At 40.8% G+C, this 19,669-nt stretch overlaps 1 protein-coding gene across 3 annotated transcripts in view; it reads right to left on the reverse strand.

Annotated features, from left to right (window-relative positions):
* Positions 1-8,735: 8,735 nt before the first annotated feature.
* The window catches only part of ACTR2 (actin related protein 2), a 36,908-nt gene continuing 25,974 nt past the window's right edge, over positions 8,736-19,669 (reverse strand). For all 3 annotated transcript variants that reach the window (XM_081588307.1, XM_081588305.1, XM_081588306.1), the window contains 2 exons: positions 13,632-13,764; positions 8,736-10,412 (listed from right to left, as the gene is read on the reverse strand). In XM_081588307.1, coding sequence (XP_081444433.1) covers positions 10,242-10,412; positions 13,632-13,764 — 304 coding nt within the window. In that variant the 3' untranslated portion in view covers positions 8,736-10,241. The remainder of the gene's footprint in view (positions 10,413-13,631; positions 13,765-19,669) is intronic.

A 19,669-nucleotide genomic window follows, 5' to 3' on the forward strand; every position in this document is an offset into this window, starting at 1 on the left:
GGGGATGAGAACAGTAATGGCCATCTTAAACAGCACTGCAGGGATCTCTGGGAGACATCCTTGAATGCAAGGAGCAATCGAATTTAAGTGACACACAGCAACCCTGAATGGGAGCAGAGTTACTGTCTCCAGAAGGCAATATCTCTTCTATGGTTTAGCCTCCACAGACGGCTGGCCTCCCATTAGGTCGTTCCCCCATGGATGACAGTCACTCTGAGAGCTTGCTCATGCACTCGCCATGCTCTCGAGCATTCCACACAGGGCAAGTTCTCAGCAGATTTAAGTGATTCAAGCGTTTCCCCTCCCCAAGTGTTCTTTTCAAGGGCCATTTGGATTCCAGGGGCCACTGCTAACCATAATGAATGACATTCTTTCCATTTCTTGCCTTCCTGTTGGGAGATGAGATTTTGAAAACTCCATGGATGAATTTGTCAAGTTCTGATCTAAATTCAGGGCCAGAATGAACACCTGCTAGGCGAAGACTCCTCCCCTTCCCACCCCCCCAAAAAAGTTTGAGCTTGATAAATCCTCAAAGTGTTTGTGACAAGCCCCTCCGGATCTAAATGCCTTTGCCCAGCCGACCACTCACTCACTTGTTCACTCCCAGTCTCCACTTAATTTTCTTCATGGGAATGGTTTGCTATAAACAGAAGAACAAGTTCTTACAGGGCACTTCATATCAAAGTGCTTTTTAAATGGCACTTGGGATGTCAACCACTCTGTCCGGGCTGGGGCACTTTACTCATCGGCCTGGGTTAAATAAAGGCACACAAGAGACAAGTGCTTTTTCCCAAGGTCTCTGAGTGAGGGGTGGGGTCATCAAGGCTTGGAGAGACAGACTGACTTGATCATCACGCAGAACTGCTGCAGTTTGTTGAAGCCAAGGTCGTGCAGTCAGAGAGATACTTGGGTTCAGCTCTACCAATGAGTTTCCTAGCTCTGAGCTCCTGTTCCGGTGACTTTATCTGTGAAGGTAATAAATCTGACTTAAATTACAAGAGAATGCTGGTAAAGTGCCTGAGGGACCGCGCCTGGTTCCTACTGTGCGCTGAGGAAAGGGTGATGACCATTACAGCTTTGTGTTGCCCCTTCATCCTTGTTGCTAATGCTTCCTGTGTGACTCCATTAATGAATGTAGGGCCTGAAGACCCCTGTTGGCTCAGCTCACAGAAAGCCAAAGAACTTTAAAAGTTCAAAGGACACTTATGTAAGACACATTCTTAGAGACTTCCCTGGTGGTCCAGCGGCTAAGACTCCATGCTTCCAATGCAGGGGGCAGAGGTTCAATCCCTGGTAGGGGAACTAAAATCCTGCATACTGCACAGTGTGGCCCAAAAATTTAAAAGATGTATTCTTGTTCTCTGAAAGGCTGCAAACCATGATCCTTTTCCAAAAGGGATTTCAAACAAATGCCATTTGAAACAGATGAGACTGGCAACGCTTTTCTTTGTAAGTAAAATTAAGGTATAATAATAAAGGAAGCCAGGTTTCTCAAGGCATATAGTAGGGGGAGGAGAGAGACAGAGATTAATCAGGAATCCAAGAGTCCCTGTTGGCGAAGTTCTAGACTCGACAGCCCTTATCTTCATTCTGTTAGAAAACTCCCGATTAAATGAAAGCTTTTGGGGAAAAAAAAATGCCCAGAGTTTTATCATGGAGGCTGTAGCTTAATTCTGAACAAAACTTCCCAGGTTTCTGATCCATGTTTTTCCAAGTGCAAATATGCCCTTCTGAGAGGGTCACCTCAGCTTCTGGAAGGAGGGCCAGGTATCTGCGCCATCATTAGCTCCCCAAGAGGTTATCAGGCACCCAAAAGTTTGAAAAGCACCAGCCTGAACATCGCCGGAAAGGCTGGGAGAGGAAGAGTGAAGGTGTGAGGGAGGGAACACTTGGAATTCTCTCTTGATCTGAATGGAATCATTTTACACCAACACTGTCACAAATCCAGGAGATATGGGGTAAAAAGTTTCCTCATTTCTCCTCGTAAATCAGCATGGATGTTCTTGGCCAGCCCTCTCCTTGCAGGGTGGGCAGCTGTGAGTTAAAACGAAGGGTTTATCTCCTCTTCGTCTCCTAACCCTGTCCTACGTTTTGCAGATTAACTCTTTCCCTGTCTGTTTCACAACTAATTGTTCCAGCAGACAAGCTCTGAGCCTGAAGAAAACAGGCTATATTTTTGGAAGTAATTACTGTACTGAAATTGAGTGGGGAAAGGCCCCAGCTTTTGAATAAAATCAGCTAGTGAAGCAGCACTTAGTTTCGTTTGGCAGTTAGCAAAGCTTGAGTTCTAAGAGTTTAAGGTGTCAGTTCACAGAATGTGGGAACAGCAAAGGTTTTTTTGTGATTGGGACGGTATTCAAAAGTTTTCCAGACTCAATGATTTGACGGCAGACATGCGGGTGGGAGGGCCATAAATCTAAGCCTCTCTAGATTCTAAACACATGGGAATTTCATTACATAAATCTTTCCTGTCATATATTTGTTCAAAAGACCCACAAATGCAACAAAACAGAACTTTCATTTAGAAAGCTCAAGGAAGACTTTATTTTTTTAAAAGACCTTGCAGAGTTCCATTGGCTGACACCACAAATCTTGGCTTCTTTTGAATGGGATGAACAGAAACATGTTTAAGGCCTAAGGATGCTACATATATAAAATGGAAAAGAGAGATAATTTTCAGCCAACTCTTTTCTGAGAATAGAATTATTCAAAACTTAAAAAAAAGACAACCATGAAATTGTCACACCATTTTAAAAGAATAGTAGCATAAAGTCGTAAGACTGTTTTCCAAGCACCGCCTCCACTTGTGTTCAAGAAAAGGCAAATAGCAAATCCACATTGTGAACAGCAAGCACTCTGCTTTGGGGAACCTTGTAATTTTGCAATCAGTTTTTAGGTCCCAAGAAAATGTACTGATAGCAGTCATTAAAATGACTATTGGACATTTATAAACAAACACTTCCACTTTTGGACAACCTTTGGGTCAACACTGAGAACAAACAAGGCTTCTAAACATCTGATGCATTTTTACTTAACTGCACCATCAGACGTGGTGCTTAAAAGATTGAACGGTATTTGCTGTATGCTCTCGGGTGAAATGGAAAATTTAAGAGAAGCTATCATGGTGACAACAGTAGGAATGACATATGCAGGCAAACAAGAAAATGCATCCAGCGTCAACCACACACTCTCCATCCACAGAAAAGGCTAAAACTTACCAATATGAGTTATGTAAGAATTAGGTTCAGAAGATAAAAAAGTCACTTCCTACTCACCCAGAGGGTCCACCAAACTCCTTAGAGAGGGTTTCTGAGCTGAAAACTAACCACCTCCTCACATGCAGCTGGTTACTTGTTTCTCTGGTTCATGGTACTCACCTGCAGTTACTTAATTCTGATACAGAGTAGCTACATGGCCCTGTCTCCTCTCCATTCAAATCTCTGGCTAAAACTGTTTTCCCTAAAAAGAGCAAATCCAAGAGTAAGTTTTTGTTTCTCTCTCTAGTAGCTATCAACTAACATATTAAAATTCTGCAATCTTCCAAATTTTGTAACAAACTGAGCTTATATTTGAAAAAGAAAATCAAAACCTGGAACAACTATATATAGGGCTTCCCTGGTAGCTCAGGTGGTGAAGAATCCACCTGCAATGCAGGAGACCCCGATTCGATTCCTGGGTTGGGAAGATCCCTTGGAGAAGGGATAGGCTCCCCACTCCAGTATTCTGGCCTGGAGAATTCCATGGACTGTATAGCTGGTCTCCACATTGCCTCCACCTTCCCTAGTATGTTAGTTGCGTGGAACTTGAAACAGATTTCTTCTTCAGAGTAAAACTAAGTCTGTGGTAGGTGGGCTCCTTGACTGGACTGCAAATCATCTCAATCCATTGAGCTGCTGTGCTAACTTGAGTTCAGGGAGCTGGGAACCATGCAAGTCAGAAGCCAAGGAGAAAACATCTCTAAAAACAGTAATTTTGGAACAAGCACTGGGTATTTGACCACTTCCAGCACCCAAGTCGCATCTGTCTACCTAGGACCCAGGAAAGCAAGCTTGCCCTCGTGACTTCTTTACGTCTCAGGAGCCTGCATGTTTTCACCAATGGATTCAGGCCAAACTTACAGACCTTCCCTCCACTTAAATCACAAAGAGCTGCTAATCTTCATTAGGCGTCTGTTTGAGTTACTGGACTCCCTTTTAACTCTCACAAATGTATAAATGTGCTTTAACCGGCCCAGAAGTATTTGCATTTTGCGTGAAACATATTATCACCACCTGAATTGAGGATATGTTTGGGGCAGTGGGGTGAAAGGCAGTTGGTTTCTAGGGCTTGTTCACTTCTGAACCTGTTTGCGGAAAGCGCTAGAATTTTTCAGAAGAGCAGGACAAGGGCATGCAGGTGTGGGCCCCGGGGAGTTAAATATCCTGTTAATATCCTACAGCAGGGGAGAGCGAGCTTTGGCAGGGCTCAGAACCACCAGCACAGCCAGCCGGGAAACAAGCAAATACTCAAACCCCAGAGTCAAACTTAGTATGTCAGAGTGGGGCCCAGAAAACTGCACTTTTAAATACTCCATGTGCTTCTGACTTCAGAAAGATATCGAGGGGCAAATAATTTGAGTATTTAAAAATTTTAGGTAACTACACCCTAGCTACATCATTTTCTACAGGACACTAAAACATTAAATTCCACCCACGCTGCTAGGTAAAAACAAGCAAAACGGCTTCCCTGATTAAGATCCTTTGAATTGTACCTAGACAATCGTTTTAGCTTCTAAACCTATATTCCTTGTCAATAGTTATTAAATTTAACTAATGCCAGATGCTTTCACATGTAGATAGATCTAAGAAAACATATACAAGCACACACACACATTTGGAGGTATATCGAAGATTTCATATTAAGGGGTCAAATGTGTATTATCAACTTATTTTCAATATTTGAACCTCAGTTAAGGCCCAAATTTTAAAAAAATTTTTATTTTATATTGGAATATAATTGATTAACAATGTTGTATTAGTTTCAAACATACAGCAAAACAATTCAGTTATACACATACAGCTTATCTATTTCAAATTCTTTACCCATTTAGGTTAATACAGAATATTGAGCAGCCGTCCCTGTGCAATCCAGTAGGTCCTCCTTGGTTATCTATTTTAAACGCAGCAGTGTGTACATGTCAATCTCAAATTCTCAATCTATCCTGCCGCCTCCCACTTCCTCCCATCCCCCGCAACCCTAAATTGTCCTCAGAATCTGTGAGTCTGTTTCTGTTTTGTAAGTTCACTTTACCTTTTTTAAAAAAAGATTCTACATATAAGTGATATCATATGATATCCACATAGCTACAAATGAAGGCCCAAATCTCTTACACTTCAAACACTAAGATGGCATGAAATAGGAAAACATAAAAAGTTAATAGAACTAATTCTCACTCAGGAAATCCTTTGATTTTATTTCCCATCGAGGAAATTTTCTTGTGCACGATAGACCTATAATAAAAATTCCAACAACCCCTGTACATCAAGGTACTCATTTAACAAAAAAGATCCAATTAAAATGTCAACCTTTAGTTGGTATTAATACCTTTACATTTGAATATTTGTGATTACTTTTTTATGCATGGAGTTCTTACTCTTGAGAGTTGGGGCCCTGTTTCAAACCTCTGTTCAAGGAAGTACAAAGCAGCTGACTAGTTTCCTTTTTACTAATCTTAAAAAAAAAAAAAAAGCATTCAACAGGTAAAAGCTCAACTTGATGTTAATGGCAAAAAGCAGTGTTCTTAGGGGTCTACCTTAGCCTTGAAAACTGGACCTTATCCTGTGATTGGTTTCTGCACATCCCAAACCTTTCTAGTTCATATAAGCTTTGTTACAATACTCTCTAATTCGTCTATTTCAAGGGAAATTATTTGCAGAGTCTTTTCCAGTCTTTCCCTTTTCCTCTAGCGGGTAGGAGTTGAGTGTAGGTATGAGAAAGACAGGACAGGAACTCTGTTCTGCCTAAGGGAAGAGAAAGAGGATTTGGATCCCCCTTACAGTTAGATGGGGCTTTGCTGGTGGCTCAGATGGTCAAGAATCTGCCTGCAATGCAGGAGACCAGGGTTTGATCCCTGGGTCAGGACGATTTCTGAATGGCACTCCTGTACTCTTGCCTTGAGAATTCCAGAGAGAGGAGCCTCGCAGGCTACAGTCCACGGGGTCACAGAGTTGGATTGAGTGACTAACACTTTCACTTTACCCAGTTAAGGTATTTTACATCTGCACATAACAAAAATTGAGACACAGTAGGTATAAGCTTTATTTTTTTGTCATTGCTACAGTGAAGATGATTTAAGTGAAAATATAATAGTTTCTTTTTCCTTAACTTTGTATGTTATTTAGCCAACGAAGAGCAAGACACTTAAAGATACTTTTAAAATGTTAAGTTTAACGTGAAAAAAATCACTGGAACTTACATTTGGCCCTCTATAAAATAGGTTCCACATCTGAGGATTCAATCAACTGCAGATTGAAAATATTCAGGAAAAAAATACTCCAGAAAATTCCAACAAGCAAAACTTGAGTTTGCTGCATGCCCTAGCAACTGTTTCCACAGCCTTCACATTATATTATCAGACAAAATCTAGGAATGATTTACAGAACACAGGAGGATGTATGTAGGTTACACATAAATACCATGCCTTGTTATATAAGGGGCTCTGGTGGCCTTGGATTTTGGTATCCCTGGCGGGAGATGTGGGTAGTGTCCTGGAACCAATTCCCTGCTGATGCTAACTAAGAGCTCCCTTATTTACATCCCAATTCTACTTTTATTCTATAGCTAAAGTTACTGCAATATGGCGGGGTTAAAAAGCCCGTAATTTGGCCTTTACAAAGTACTTAACACTTTCCCAAGTTCTTCTCCCATCTCCTCCACTTACCTTGGATGTAGCATCTTCAATCTTCTAATAGTTCAAGAAATTTTAAGTGGAGGAAAAAAGTGATCCTACAAATACCCCAGGTGGTTGGACAACAAGTCCAAGGTTAGACAGCATGTTAAATGTTGAGCTAAAATCAATCCTTGAGTTTCTGGTTTACTTTTAGTTGGGTACCCTCCTCAAAGGTTCTAAAATTAGCAGTAATCACCACATTCAATTGTACAAAGTTTGCGGTCAAAGTTTGTGGATGGAAAAAAAACTGTGAAGAGCACCAAGACATTCATTGTATCCACAATGACACCTAATACAGGGCCTGAGATTTTCTTCCTCTGTAACAAGGAGAAAGTGGTCACATGACGATTCAGGTGACCAGGAAGAGACTACATATGAGACACGAGAGGCAAACCTCAGGATGTCCTGGGAATTCTGGAAGTGAAGGGAGCCATGAGGTTCTAGCATTCAAGTTCATGGAGAAGGAAAAACAAAAATACCCGCATCTACTCCTCAAAGGCTAGTATAAAAGTAAGAAAGGGTTGGCTTAATAAATTTTCATCTGTCTTAAGCTGTTTTGTTAAAAATAACATGCCAAAAGTCTGCAGATATGAGCTAAAATGTCCTTGAGAAGAGGCATGTTCATATAGATCTCTCGAGCATTTCTAACACTGACAAAGCCTCCTTAAATCTTCCAGGAGACAAAACAGTCTCCTAGGGGGAAAAATGTCTCTAATAGAGCTTCAGCTGTGACTTGCTCTTATTCTATTTTTTTTCTTATGTATTTAAAATCATTTCAGAAATAAAGAACATACCAAAAGGTAAGTTCTTTTTTGTCAAATAATTTGACAGTGAACTGACCTGGCCTAACAACTAGCATAAAGTTGTCAATCTGTCCTGTGTTAGCAAAAATGAAAATATGAATAAAAGTAAGAAAATGAAACCAAAGAGAAATACTACCGAGAGGAAAAACAAAGACAAAATTCAAATGTACTTTGAAAAATCTGATTTTTTTTCCTAAATGGAAAAGAAGTGTATTTATGTTAAAATCAGAATGTTTGACTTTCCACGGATCTCTCAAAATACTTTCCAGATATTGTTGACAGTGCTCAGAACTGTGTAAAAGTTAACATCCAATACCATTTTAAGGAAAAAAGTTCAAATGTAGGACTTATTTCTAAGAAAACCTTATCAAAGGTCAATACACTGGCAATTCTAATTTTAAAAGAAAAGAATTTTAAACATCATTGGCAATTTAAGTGACAATGGTTTTCAAGAGCTATAAATCACATCTCTTTTAAAACAGAAAATATTTTCATTTCTGAAGGGCTCATACCTGACAACTCCAATTAAACATGATACTTCCCCACCCCACTCCCAAATCACTATACTAAATGCATTATTTCACCTTAGAATAGGAAAATTTTAAAAATGTAATTTAAAAATTACCCTCTATATATTAATACATTTTAACTGTCACGTTTGATAGCAAAATTACAAAATTAAAACCAAATTCTACATTCAAGGGACAAATGTCTTCATTGTTTTATTTAAGACTCTATTCCATTCTTTGTTGTTTTCTATCTCCATATTTTAAAATCATGTTCAAAGGTCAGGAGTCAATCCATTTACCTGAAATAAACACCTGGTAGACACTAGTTCTGCATTTATGTCCTTTAACAACTCAGTATTCAAAAGTCTGGAGGGATTGGTAAGTACATAATTTAGGAACACTTTATAATTCCAAAGTGACTCTGACACCCATATCCCTAAAATCTTACAGACATTATTCATAGGCTTATTCATGTGTACTGAAGCATGTCCAGCATGCAGGCAAACTTCTTTTATTTGTTCAAATTGAGGTAAAAACAGACAAAAAATACATAATATTAACAGAAGTGATACAATCTCTTATTACTTTATTTTTCAATTTGGAAGGAATTCAAGTCTGGGTACTATTTGATATTTTTTCCAGATACCAAGCAATACCAACAGGATTCATAAATATGATTTTCTGACAGGAAAGTCTGCTAATGTTTACAAAATACCAACAACTTTTCTTTCAAGCCTAAGATGGCTAAGATTTAGTAGTTATGATTAGTTTTTTGAGTACAAATACATATTTAAATCTTGATTTTGGGGGACCAACATTTTAAATAGTCATATTTTACTCCACTTCCAGGTTTTAAATCAAAACATACCAACAACAACAACAAAAATCTAGTGAAAATTACCCAACTGGCAGAAAGTCCCATATTTCAATGTTATTTTTAACCCAATAATTATAACCTACTGCCAGTAATTATTAATATGTATCTACTTGTTTTTATTAAATAAGCACTGGTCTGTTATATAAAAGAATTTTGCAAGAATGGTACTTGGCACTGGGTTACCTTAATGCTTCTGGTATATATAGAAGCACTTAGAAAAAATACCAGCTCTTAAGCACTTTTTGTCTGAAATTTGAATTTCCAAAAGCATTTTTTCAATGTTACTTTTCCTGATAGATTCTAGGGAGTCTAATCCCAGCTGACATGGTTAATTTTAAAAAACAAATAAAAAAATCCCAAACCACATCATAATGGGACACTTACACCTGCTTTTTACATCATATGGAAACAGTTCCAGGCAGACCAAAAGTAGAAGAAAACCCGCCAAATCAAAGTATTGTAAATAAAGTTCATCTCCCGTACCCTAGAGCAGAAAAGCTCAAAAATCAAAAAACGAATATCAAAAGACTACCCCTGTCCGCCACACAAAAACCCACCCAAACAGTTTAGTTCTGAGCCTACCATTTCCCTAAAATGTTAATACCAGAAGCTTTAAGGTACTTAAAGCTGCAGCCAGCAGGAACTGTAGAAAGCACCACACTACAGAGGACACAAAGCGTTCAGCAGCCGCCCACCCAGTCCTGACCACCCCCACCCCAGTCATATGTAAAAGCTCCTGTTAAGGTTTTTTTCTTATGCTAATAAAGGCATACCACCTAGTGTGCTAAAGACTAAAACTAGCAGCATTAGAGCAGTCAAGTGAAAATAGGAAGCCTACAGGAATGATCTAAATGCCTACTAAGAAGAAACAAAGCAGCAGACAGGACCCTTGCCCTCTCCCAGTGTTCGCAGGGAAGTGGTAGAATTAAACAGTCAGATTTACCCACATTAACACAAATTCAACACAACTTCCGCAAGACACCAGAATAAAACCTGACCTTTCCAGTCAAAGGGCACAGACAGAGAGGCCTCTTCCAGATCCTAGAGTTGAATGAGTTCAAAGACTGGCAGTAAAGGAAAAAAAGAAAGCACATTAGGGGCGGGATGGGAACCAGCTTCACAGTTTATCGAACCGTCACCCCGAGTTTCTCCAGCACACGAACACCCTTTTCTTGGTATTCCTGTCGGGTCATCCAGAAGTTGTCTTTGTCCTTCATGATGTCCGCTAGAACTGCACCTCCCAGGAAAACCATGTGCTTCCTGCGGGGGGGGTCTTCAATGCGGATCTTGAATTTCTAAAGGAAAAAAGAGGAGCCAGTAAAATGTCACACGTGCATGGTGTTTTCTATCTTATGAAAATGACTTTTTCTTAAATTCTCACAAAGGTCCTGTGATGTATACATGTGAAGTAGAGAGAGAACTTGTGTAACTTGCCCAAACTCACAGCCAGGAGATCACACATCCACCCCAGTGTGTTTAGAACACTCCCTACTTACACCCGTGGCCCCATCGTTAACCACACCCCTTGTCACTCTCAAAAGCATCCTCATATGAACAATGAATTCCACGGTCACCCTACTAAAAGCCCAAGTACCGGAGCCCTAACTGACAGGTGTCCCACCGATGGGCAAATCATCCAGCCAGCTATCAAGTGAAGAGTTGGGATAAGAGGAATTCTACTTTCTTCAAGGTCTCAAGCCCTTATGATTGTAGCCCCAGGCAACAAAGTAAGATTTAAGTTCTTATAAGCAAAGCTCACTTTCTATTGTCTCAAATTCAAACGAAGTGTTTGAATAAACAAGGCCAAATATGGTCAAGATAAATTATGAGGATGTTGGAAAAAATGAACACAGTAAACAACATTAAAGACAAGCAGGAAAAGCTTTACACTCTGTAGCCACTCAGCTGTCTAACGAGAGACCTCCTTCTGTAAGGTAAGTCAACACAAGAAAGAGAAACCTTAAAATGAAGTAGCAGTTTTATTTACAAAGTCATAAATTGTGCAAAAAGACTCAAAATAACTATGTCATCTTAACTGTCTTTATGTCACATACATGAACTGTAGGATCTGTCATAATATAAGACAGAAAAACACCTTTTTACTGATTAATTAATCCTGAGGCTAACCTACTGTTCTAACTGTTCTAGTTACTTTTTCACTTTTAGACAGAGGTCAGCAAACTTTTTCTACAGGGATCAGAGGGTAAATACTTGAAGCTCTGCGGGGTCTACTCTGGCAATAGCTAAAAGGCAGCCAGAGACAGTGACAACAGGTAACATATTAGGTGACAAAAGAGTCCACTTGGCCACGTTCCCCAAAATTTCATTTATAAAACAGCCGGGTCTGGTCCGGGGCTGTGTTCCGGCCACCCTGCTCCTGGGGAAACCTGGTTAGCCCTTGAGGACACCGCTGCCCCTGCAGCTTTTGCAACAGGCTGCTGTTTCTCACTACCTGCCATTCCAGAGACCCTCAGAAACTCGCTCTTCTGGGCCATTCCAGCCACCACTCTCTGGGCCCATGGTGTCTAAGGAGCCCCATGAGGAGGAATTCTCCTCAGACCTGCTCTGCGGCGCATGTGTGCACTCTCTCCACCACGTCCTGACACCATCCTCAGTGACCCTGTCCTCCTCTGCCTTGCTCGGCAGAACCCCATTTCAGGTGATCAACTCTCTGCTCTGCCCCTGCCCTCAAGTAACTGAGCGCGGGGTGAGAAAAACTCAACATCTACTTTAAGCTTTACCTCAACTGAGCCCCTCAGAGATGTTCAGCAACCCATAACATTTCTCTTCTCTCTTCCACTCTCTAAGACACCACTTAACACCTCCTCATTTATTTTACAAACATCTACCAGCTCCTCCCTCCTCTAAGAGCCTCCTAACCCATCCTGCGACGTTCACCTTTCTTCTTCCCTTTCCTCAAACATCTATTCACCACATCAGACTTAATGATCCTTTAAACAAATCAGATACTACTTTCTCTGCTCAAGATCTCCCAAGACTTTCTATCTCAATAGAAGGAAAGCCAAAATCTTTAACACGGCTGAACAAGACTTGGGTCCTGACTACCTTCCTCTTTTTTTGGTCGTACCATGTGGCATGTGGGATTAGTTCCCCCACCAGGGATTGAAACCATACCCACTGCAGTGGAAGTGTGGAGTCTTAACTGCTGAATCGCTAGGGAAGCCCCCTGACTACCTTTCTGTGCTCACCTCCCAGTCCCTTCCCTTGCTTACTCTGCTCCAGCCACTCCTACACACTCCCCATAACTCAGGAGTGTTACTGCCTGGAAGATTCTTCCCCCCAGAGGGTCAGGCTCCTCATTCCCTTCAGTCTTTGTTCAAGATTTATCTCACTGGGCTCCTTCTCTGATCACACTACATGAAGGAGCATGCCATCTCCCCCAATCACTATCACTTTCGAGCCCCTAACCTGACTTTTCCTCATAGTGCTTATTATTAACCAAAGTATTATTCACAGACTAAAAGCAGAGATTTTCAGTTTTGTTCACCACTGTTTTGCTTCTCCCAGCACCTAGACAAGTGTTTAGCACATAGAAAGAGTTCAAGAAGTACATGCTGAATAATCATCTAAGACTGATTTTATATGTGTAACTCAATAAAATCAGACAGATGAGTGAAGTACTTAGACAACATGCCTCCTTTGAGTCTTTTAATCTGCTTAATGTATGAGTCCATACAGAATTTAATTTCAATAATTTGAGTCACAAATGAAAGATGTAATATAGTGTCTCCAATATATAAAGCCCTCTGTATGATGTAATCTCATTATCTAAAACAACTGATCAAAGTTGGTGAGATGAACCTCAGAGATTAACTTAGAATAAATGACTCCTAGTTGAGCACATAGTATACATAGTGTACTTCACACAGTCCAGGGTTTGTAGAGAAAAACCAATGTCAAATAACCATCAACTGTTACACCCTAGTTTAAAAATTTCTGTCCACTCTATGTATCAACAACTATCATTTAAAGTCTGTTTTAAGAGCTATGATTGTTGACAGGGATGCAAAAGAACTGATGATTGGGGAGATAAAAGACATATGCAAGAAACAGCCAGAAAATAATTTTAAATCAGAAATACGAGACAGTTCAAGAATAGCACCGAATGCTGATGACATATTAAAAAAAAAACACAACAAAAAACAAAACCAATAGGCCTTTCTCCACAGTACAGCAGGTTCTTCCCACCCATGTACAGGCACCCTGGTTCCAGGCTATTTGTTACAGATGAACCAAAACATTTGTCTCTGCACCCAGCTACCTCAGTTCACTGAGTAGAAAGGTGAGCTGGCACTAGGACCGCTGAGACAAAGCTCATCTTGAACCATTTACTTCTTCCTACTTTTTCAAGGCTGCACTTAGCAGCAGCAGCAGCAGACAGCATTAGACATTTGTTTAGGAAGACGTCTTGCTCCCTCTGGTGGTTGACAAGATTCACAAGCTGTTTTACAGGGTTTTAACAGTATGCTAACAGTTGGAGTTCTGATACTTACAGAAAGTTTTTCCACATCACCCTTCAATACTCGTTCTAAGTAAAGCTGTTTAAGCTCTCGTTCCAACCGGGATGGCAGACCAGGGTACATAGTAGACCCTCCAGAAAGCACAATGTGCTTATAGAACTCAGATCTAGGAAGACACAACAGGTATTCATTAGGGGTTTCAGATTAGGAAAACAATATCTCAAGAGTTGCTTTTATTTACATTAGCCTCAGGTGATTGCTGGGAGAATTAAATTAAACATGTAAACCGCAGGGCTGAATGCTTGCTATTACTACTATAAACAGATAACAAACTCCCTTTATATATAAAGTATTTATTATCATTTTGATGACAATACTCCTAAAACACATAACACATTTTCTTGAAAATCTAATTAAGTCTGTCAATAATGACTAGTTCACATTACAAAGGAGCAGCATTCGGGCTGTGCTCTAACAGTGCTTCCATGGAGCCACTTAGATGTGGTTGTCTACTATGATAAATCATATTCCACCATGACTCCACTTCTGGCTTTTGAATTTTTCCATTTGCCTTTTGTAGTTTTCCCTTTTGTTCCTCTGCTTTGAGGCTGCTGGCTATTATTTTTGGTTAGATTGATGTGCTTGCTTCTAATAGCAGTGCTCTCTTTCTTCCTTAAATATGCTGCTGGTCATGATACCAGATAATCAAATCTAAAATAAGTGCATATGGAGTAAAAGTATTAACAGTATAATCTAAGTGAGGGTCGGAGGAGCTTTTTTAGTAAAGCTCAAGAGCTAAGCTGTATCCATTTTGGCTTCATTCAAACTCGCTTCCAGGTTTTACTTCCTTTCAGGTTCTCAAGGGCTGAGGCTATTTTAAGTCTAGCTTCTACAAGAAGTTTTGTATTGTATTTAATTGCAGATGCATGCATGAATGTAACATAAACTAAGCAGCTGAGGTATAGCTACATGTGGTATATGCCCATGAGTACTTACATGTATGCTTTCAATACACTGAACATGCAGAACAAAATCTGAGTGCTGCAACTTTCCAATGCTAGCAATGTGGAAAGGGTACTGAACCTGACTCCAGTGCTTCAGCATCACCAAAACTTCAATCACCACCAACAGGTATGCACTTTTATATATAATCTTGCTATTAATGATCATTACATCAAGGGACAAAAGCATCTACCCAATCCCCACTATGAGAACTTATCATAATTATGATATCTAGATTAGACTTCTGATCATGAAATGGCAACCCACTCCAGTATTCTTGCCTGGAGAATCCCATGGACAGAGGAGCCTGGTGGGCTGCTGTCCATAGGGTCGCACAGAGTCGGACACGACTGAAGCGACTTAGCATGCATGCATGCATTGGAGAAGGAAATGGCAACCCACTCCAGTATTCTCGCCTGGAGAATTCCAGGGACAGAGGAGCCTGGTGGGTTGCCGTCTATGGGGTCGCACAGAGTTGGACACGACTGAAGCGACTTAGCAGCATCTTCCATTAGATTTATAGCTTGTTCTAAGCCAATTGCTATTTTTACTAATTACCATTATTGTCCTGTTCCCCAGCTTCCCACAAAAATTAGGCGGTTATTTCATTACGGTTAAATAAAGAAGTAAGCAAACACTTGCTTAATAAAATGTTTCTGAGTGAATTTCTCAACTTGGGTGAAGAGGAGAGCTTTCTGTGACTCAAACTCAAGCTGCAATAAAAGATTATAAATCTTCTTATATAACTAAATAAAACCAAAATTTTGTGTGGCCAGAAACACCAGAAGAGACAAATGAAAAATTACAAAATATATGCAAATGGATCACAGAGCTCAAATAAAAAGAACTTCTTTAAAAACTAAGAGGAAAAAAAATTACAAAAATTTTACAGATAACAGGCAAAAGACATGAACAGATAATTCACCAAGAAAAGATATAAAAATGGTCCATAGGGCTTCCCAGTTGGCTCCAGTGGTGAAGAACCTGCCTGCCAATGCCGGAGACATAAGAGACTTGGGTTCAATCCCTGGGTTGGGAAGACCCCCTGGAGGAGGCCATGGTAACCCACTCCAGTATTTTTGCCTGAGAATCCCCATGGACAGAGGAGCCGGAGGGGCTAGAGTCCATAGGGTTGCAAAGAATTGGACACAACTGAAGCGACTTAGCACACAACGCATAGAAAAATATATGCAACTTCAGTCGGGTACAACCTTAACAGAAGGGAATTGAGCAATAACAAAACCACATATTTGCCTTTTGACCCAACTATTCCCTGCTCGGGCATTTTTTTCAGGACATATATCCCAACAATACAAAGATACAGTGTGCACAAGGTTATTAACTGCAGCATTATCTGTCAGCACAAATACTGGACCCTACCTAGATAACCAGGATTCACTGAAGAAGCCATTATATGTACACACTGGAAAAAAGAAGAACAACATACAGGAAGTGGTATAAGATTGTTTAGGATATATTAAGAGAAGAAAACAAAGTTCAAAAGAGTATTTACAGGATGCTCCCTCTGGTGTAAGAAGGAAGTAGCACTAAGGTGAAAGACAACGGTGGAGAGAGTAATACTTCTGAGTGTCCTTTCTTTGTATAGTTGTGACAACCTCTTCAGAAACCAAAATTAAAGATGAGCTGGGAATATCCTGTGCCACAAAATAGAATGAAATAGAATGTGCTCAAAAGAGATGAGGGTGCAAAGAAGAGCCCCCGGACAAGGAAACAACAACCCACTCCAATGTTCTTGACTGGAGAATCCCACGAACACAGGAGCCTGGCGGGCTACAGTTCATGGAGTCCCAGAGAGTCCGACACGGCTTAGAGACTAAACAACAACAAAGGACACGGAAGCCTGCTTGAAGGGGCTCTCATAGGCCAAGTCAAGAACGATTTAGCACCAAAATGAAATAAGGCAGAGATAAAAAAAATTATAATTCACTGAATAAAATCACAAGGCCATACTGATAATTAACAAAAACAAGGGAGAAGAAAAGGCAGTTCCTTATGCTAGAATGCCAACTAATAAATACAGAAGGAATGATAGAATAATCATCTTTTTGCAACCATCACAATAAAAATGGATTTAGGCAAAAATCATCAATTGATGATAAAAGGGGTAGAAGTCAGAAACTGATAAAGAATAGGAGATTTACACAGTCTCAAAAGTATTTTCGGGCTTCCCTGGTGGCTCAGACGGTAAAGAATCTGCTTGCAATGGAGGAGACTCAGGTTCATTCACTGGGTTGGGAAGCTCTCTTAGGAGAAGAGGATGGCTACCCACGCCAGTATTCTTGCCTAGAGAATTCTATGGACAGAGGAGCTTGGCAGCCTACAGTCCATGGGGTTGCAAAGAGTTGGACACTACTGAAAGTACTTTCCCACAAATTACTTATAAATCAGGAAAATAAAGAAAACCTATACAATGGAGAGGACGCTCAGAGGGCTCAAACAAACCTTATGCGCACCAGGACCCAGGGACCTCACAGAGACTGAGACAGAACTGTGTTTGAGCGTCTCCTGTGGAGGTACAGGTCGGCAGTGGTCTGCCGCAGGGATAGGGGCTCTGGGTGTGGATATGGCATAAGTCCTCTTGGAGGAGGTCGCGATTAACCCCACCATAGAGCTGCCAGAACTTACATAGGACTGGGAAATAGGCTCTTGGAGGGCACAACAGAACCTTGTGCACCAGAACCCAGGAGAAAGGAACAGTGACCCCACAGGAGACTTGCCTATGGGTGTCAGGAGCCTCCAGCGAAGGCGTGGGTCGGTAGTGGCCTGCTGCAGGGTTGGGGGCACGGACTCTAGCAGTGCATGCATGGGATCTTTTGAGGGAGGTCACCATTATCTTCATTACCTCCACCACAGTTTGGCCCCAGGTAAAATGGCAGGGACCTCACACATGGACCTCACCAGATGGTCAACACCGAAATCAGATTGATTACATTCTTTGCAGCCAAAGATGGAGAAGCTCTATACAGTCAGCAAAAACAAGAACAGGAGCCGACTGTGGATCAGATTATGAACTCCTTATTGTCAAATTCAGACTGAAATTGAAGAAAGTGGAGAAAACCACTAGACCATTCAGGTATGACCTAAATCAAATCCCTTATGACTATATAGCAGAAGTGAGAAATAGATTTAAAGGACTAGATCTGATAGAATACCTGATGAACTATGGATGGAGGTTCGTGACATTGTACAGGAGAAAGGAATCAAGACCATCCCCAAGAAAAAGAAATGCAAAAAAGCAAAATGGCTGTCTGAGGAGGCCGTACAAATAGCTGTGAAAAGACGGGAAGCGAAAAGCAAAGGAGAAAAGGAAGATATACTCATTTGAATGCAGAGTTCCAAAGAATAGCAAGGAGAGATAAGAAAGCCTTCCTCAGCGATCAATGCAAAGAAATAGAGGAAAACAACAGATTGGGAAAGACTAGAGATCTTTTCAAGCAAATTAGAGATACCAAGGGAACATTTCATGCAAAGATGGGCTCAATAATGGACAGAAATGGTATGGACCTAACAGAAGCAGAAGATATTAAGAAGAGGTGGCAAGAATACACAGAAGAACTGTACAAAAAAGTTCTTCACGACCCAGACAATCACGATGGTGTGATCACTCACCTAGAGCCAGACATCCTGGAATGTGAAGTCAAGTGGGCCTTAGGAAGCGTCACTACGAACAAAGCTAGTGGAGGTGATGGAATTCCAGTTGAGCTATCTCAAATCCTGAAAGATGATGCTGTGAAAGTGCTGCACTCAATATGCCAGCAAATATGGAAAACTCAGCAGTGGCCACAGGACTGGAAAAGGTCAGTTTTCATTCCAATCCCTAAGAAATGCAATGCCAAAGAATGCTCAAACTACTGCACAATTTCACTCATCTCACACGCTAGCAAAGTAAGGCTGAAAATTCTCCAAGCCAGGCTTCAACAATACGTGAACGTTGAACTTCCAGATGTTCAAGCTGGTTTTAGAAAAGGCAGAGGAACCAGAGATCAAATTGCCAACATCCGCTGGATCATCGAAAAAGCAAGAGAGTTCCAGAAAAACATCTATTTCTGCTTTATTGACTATGCCAGAGCCTTTGACTGTGTGGATCACAACAAACTGTGGAAAATCCTGAAAGAGATGGGAATACCACACCACCTGACCTGCCTCCTGAGAAATCTGTATGCAGGTCAGGAAGCAACAGTTAAAACTGGACATGGAACAACAGACTGGTTCCAAATAGGAAAAGGAGTACGTCAAGGCTGTATATTGTCACCCTGCTTATTTAACTTATATGCAGAGTACATCATGAGAAACGCTGGGCTGGAAGAAGCACAAGCTGGAATCAAGACTGCCAGGAGAAACATCAATAACCTCAGGTATGCAGATGACATCACCCTTATAGCAGAAAGTGAAGAAGAACTAAAGAGCCTCTTGATGAAAGTGAAAGAGGAGAGTGAAAAAGTTGGCTTAAAGCTCAACGTTCAGAAAACTAAGATCATGGCATCTGGTCCTATCACTTCATGGCAAACAGATGGGGAAACAGTGTCAGATTTTATTTTTTTGGGCTCCAAAATCACTGCAGATGGTGACTACAGCCATGAAATTAAAAGATGCTTACTTCTTGGAAGAAAAGTTATGAACAACCTAGATAGCATATTAAAAAGCAGAGACATTATTTTGCCAACAAACATTTGTCTAGTCAATGCTATGGTTTTTCCAGTAGTCATGTATGGATGTGAGAGCTGGACTCTAAAGAAAGCTGAGTGCCAAAGAATTGATGCTTTTGAACTGTGGTGTTGGAGAAGACTCTTGAGAGTCCCTTGGACTGCAAGGAGATCCAACCAGTCCCTCCTAAAGGATATCAGTCCTGAATGTTCATTGGAAGGACTGATGTTGAAGCTGAAACTCCAATACTTTGGCCACCTGATGCGAAGAACTGACTCATTTGAAAAGACCCTGATGCTGGAAAGATTGCAGGAGGGAGAAGGACACGACAGAGATGAGATGGTTGGATGGCATCACCGACTCGATGGACATGAGTTTGAGTAAACTCTGGTAGTTGATGATGG

Source organism: Giraffa tippelskirchi, chromosome 4 (assembly GCF_054371585.1).
Source record: "Giraffa tippelskirchi isolate mGirTip1 chromosome 4, T2T-mGirTip1v1.2.pri, whole genome shotgun sequence".
NCBI classification, from domain to species: Eukaryota; Metazoa; Chordata; class Mammalia; order Artiodactyla; family Giraffidae; genus Giraffa; species Giraffa tippelskirchi.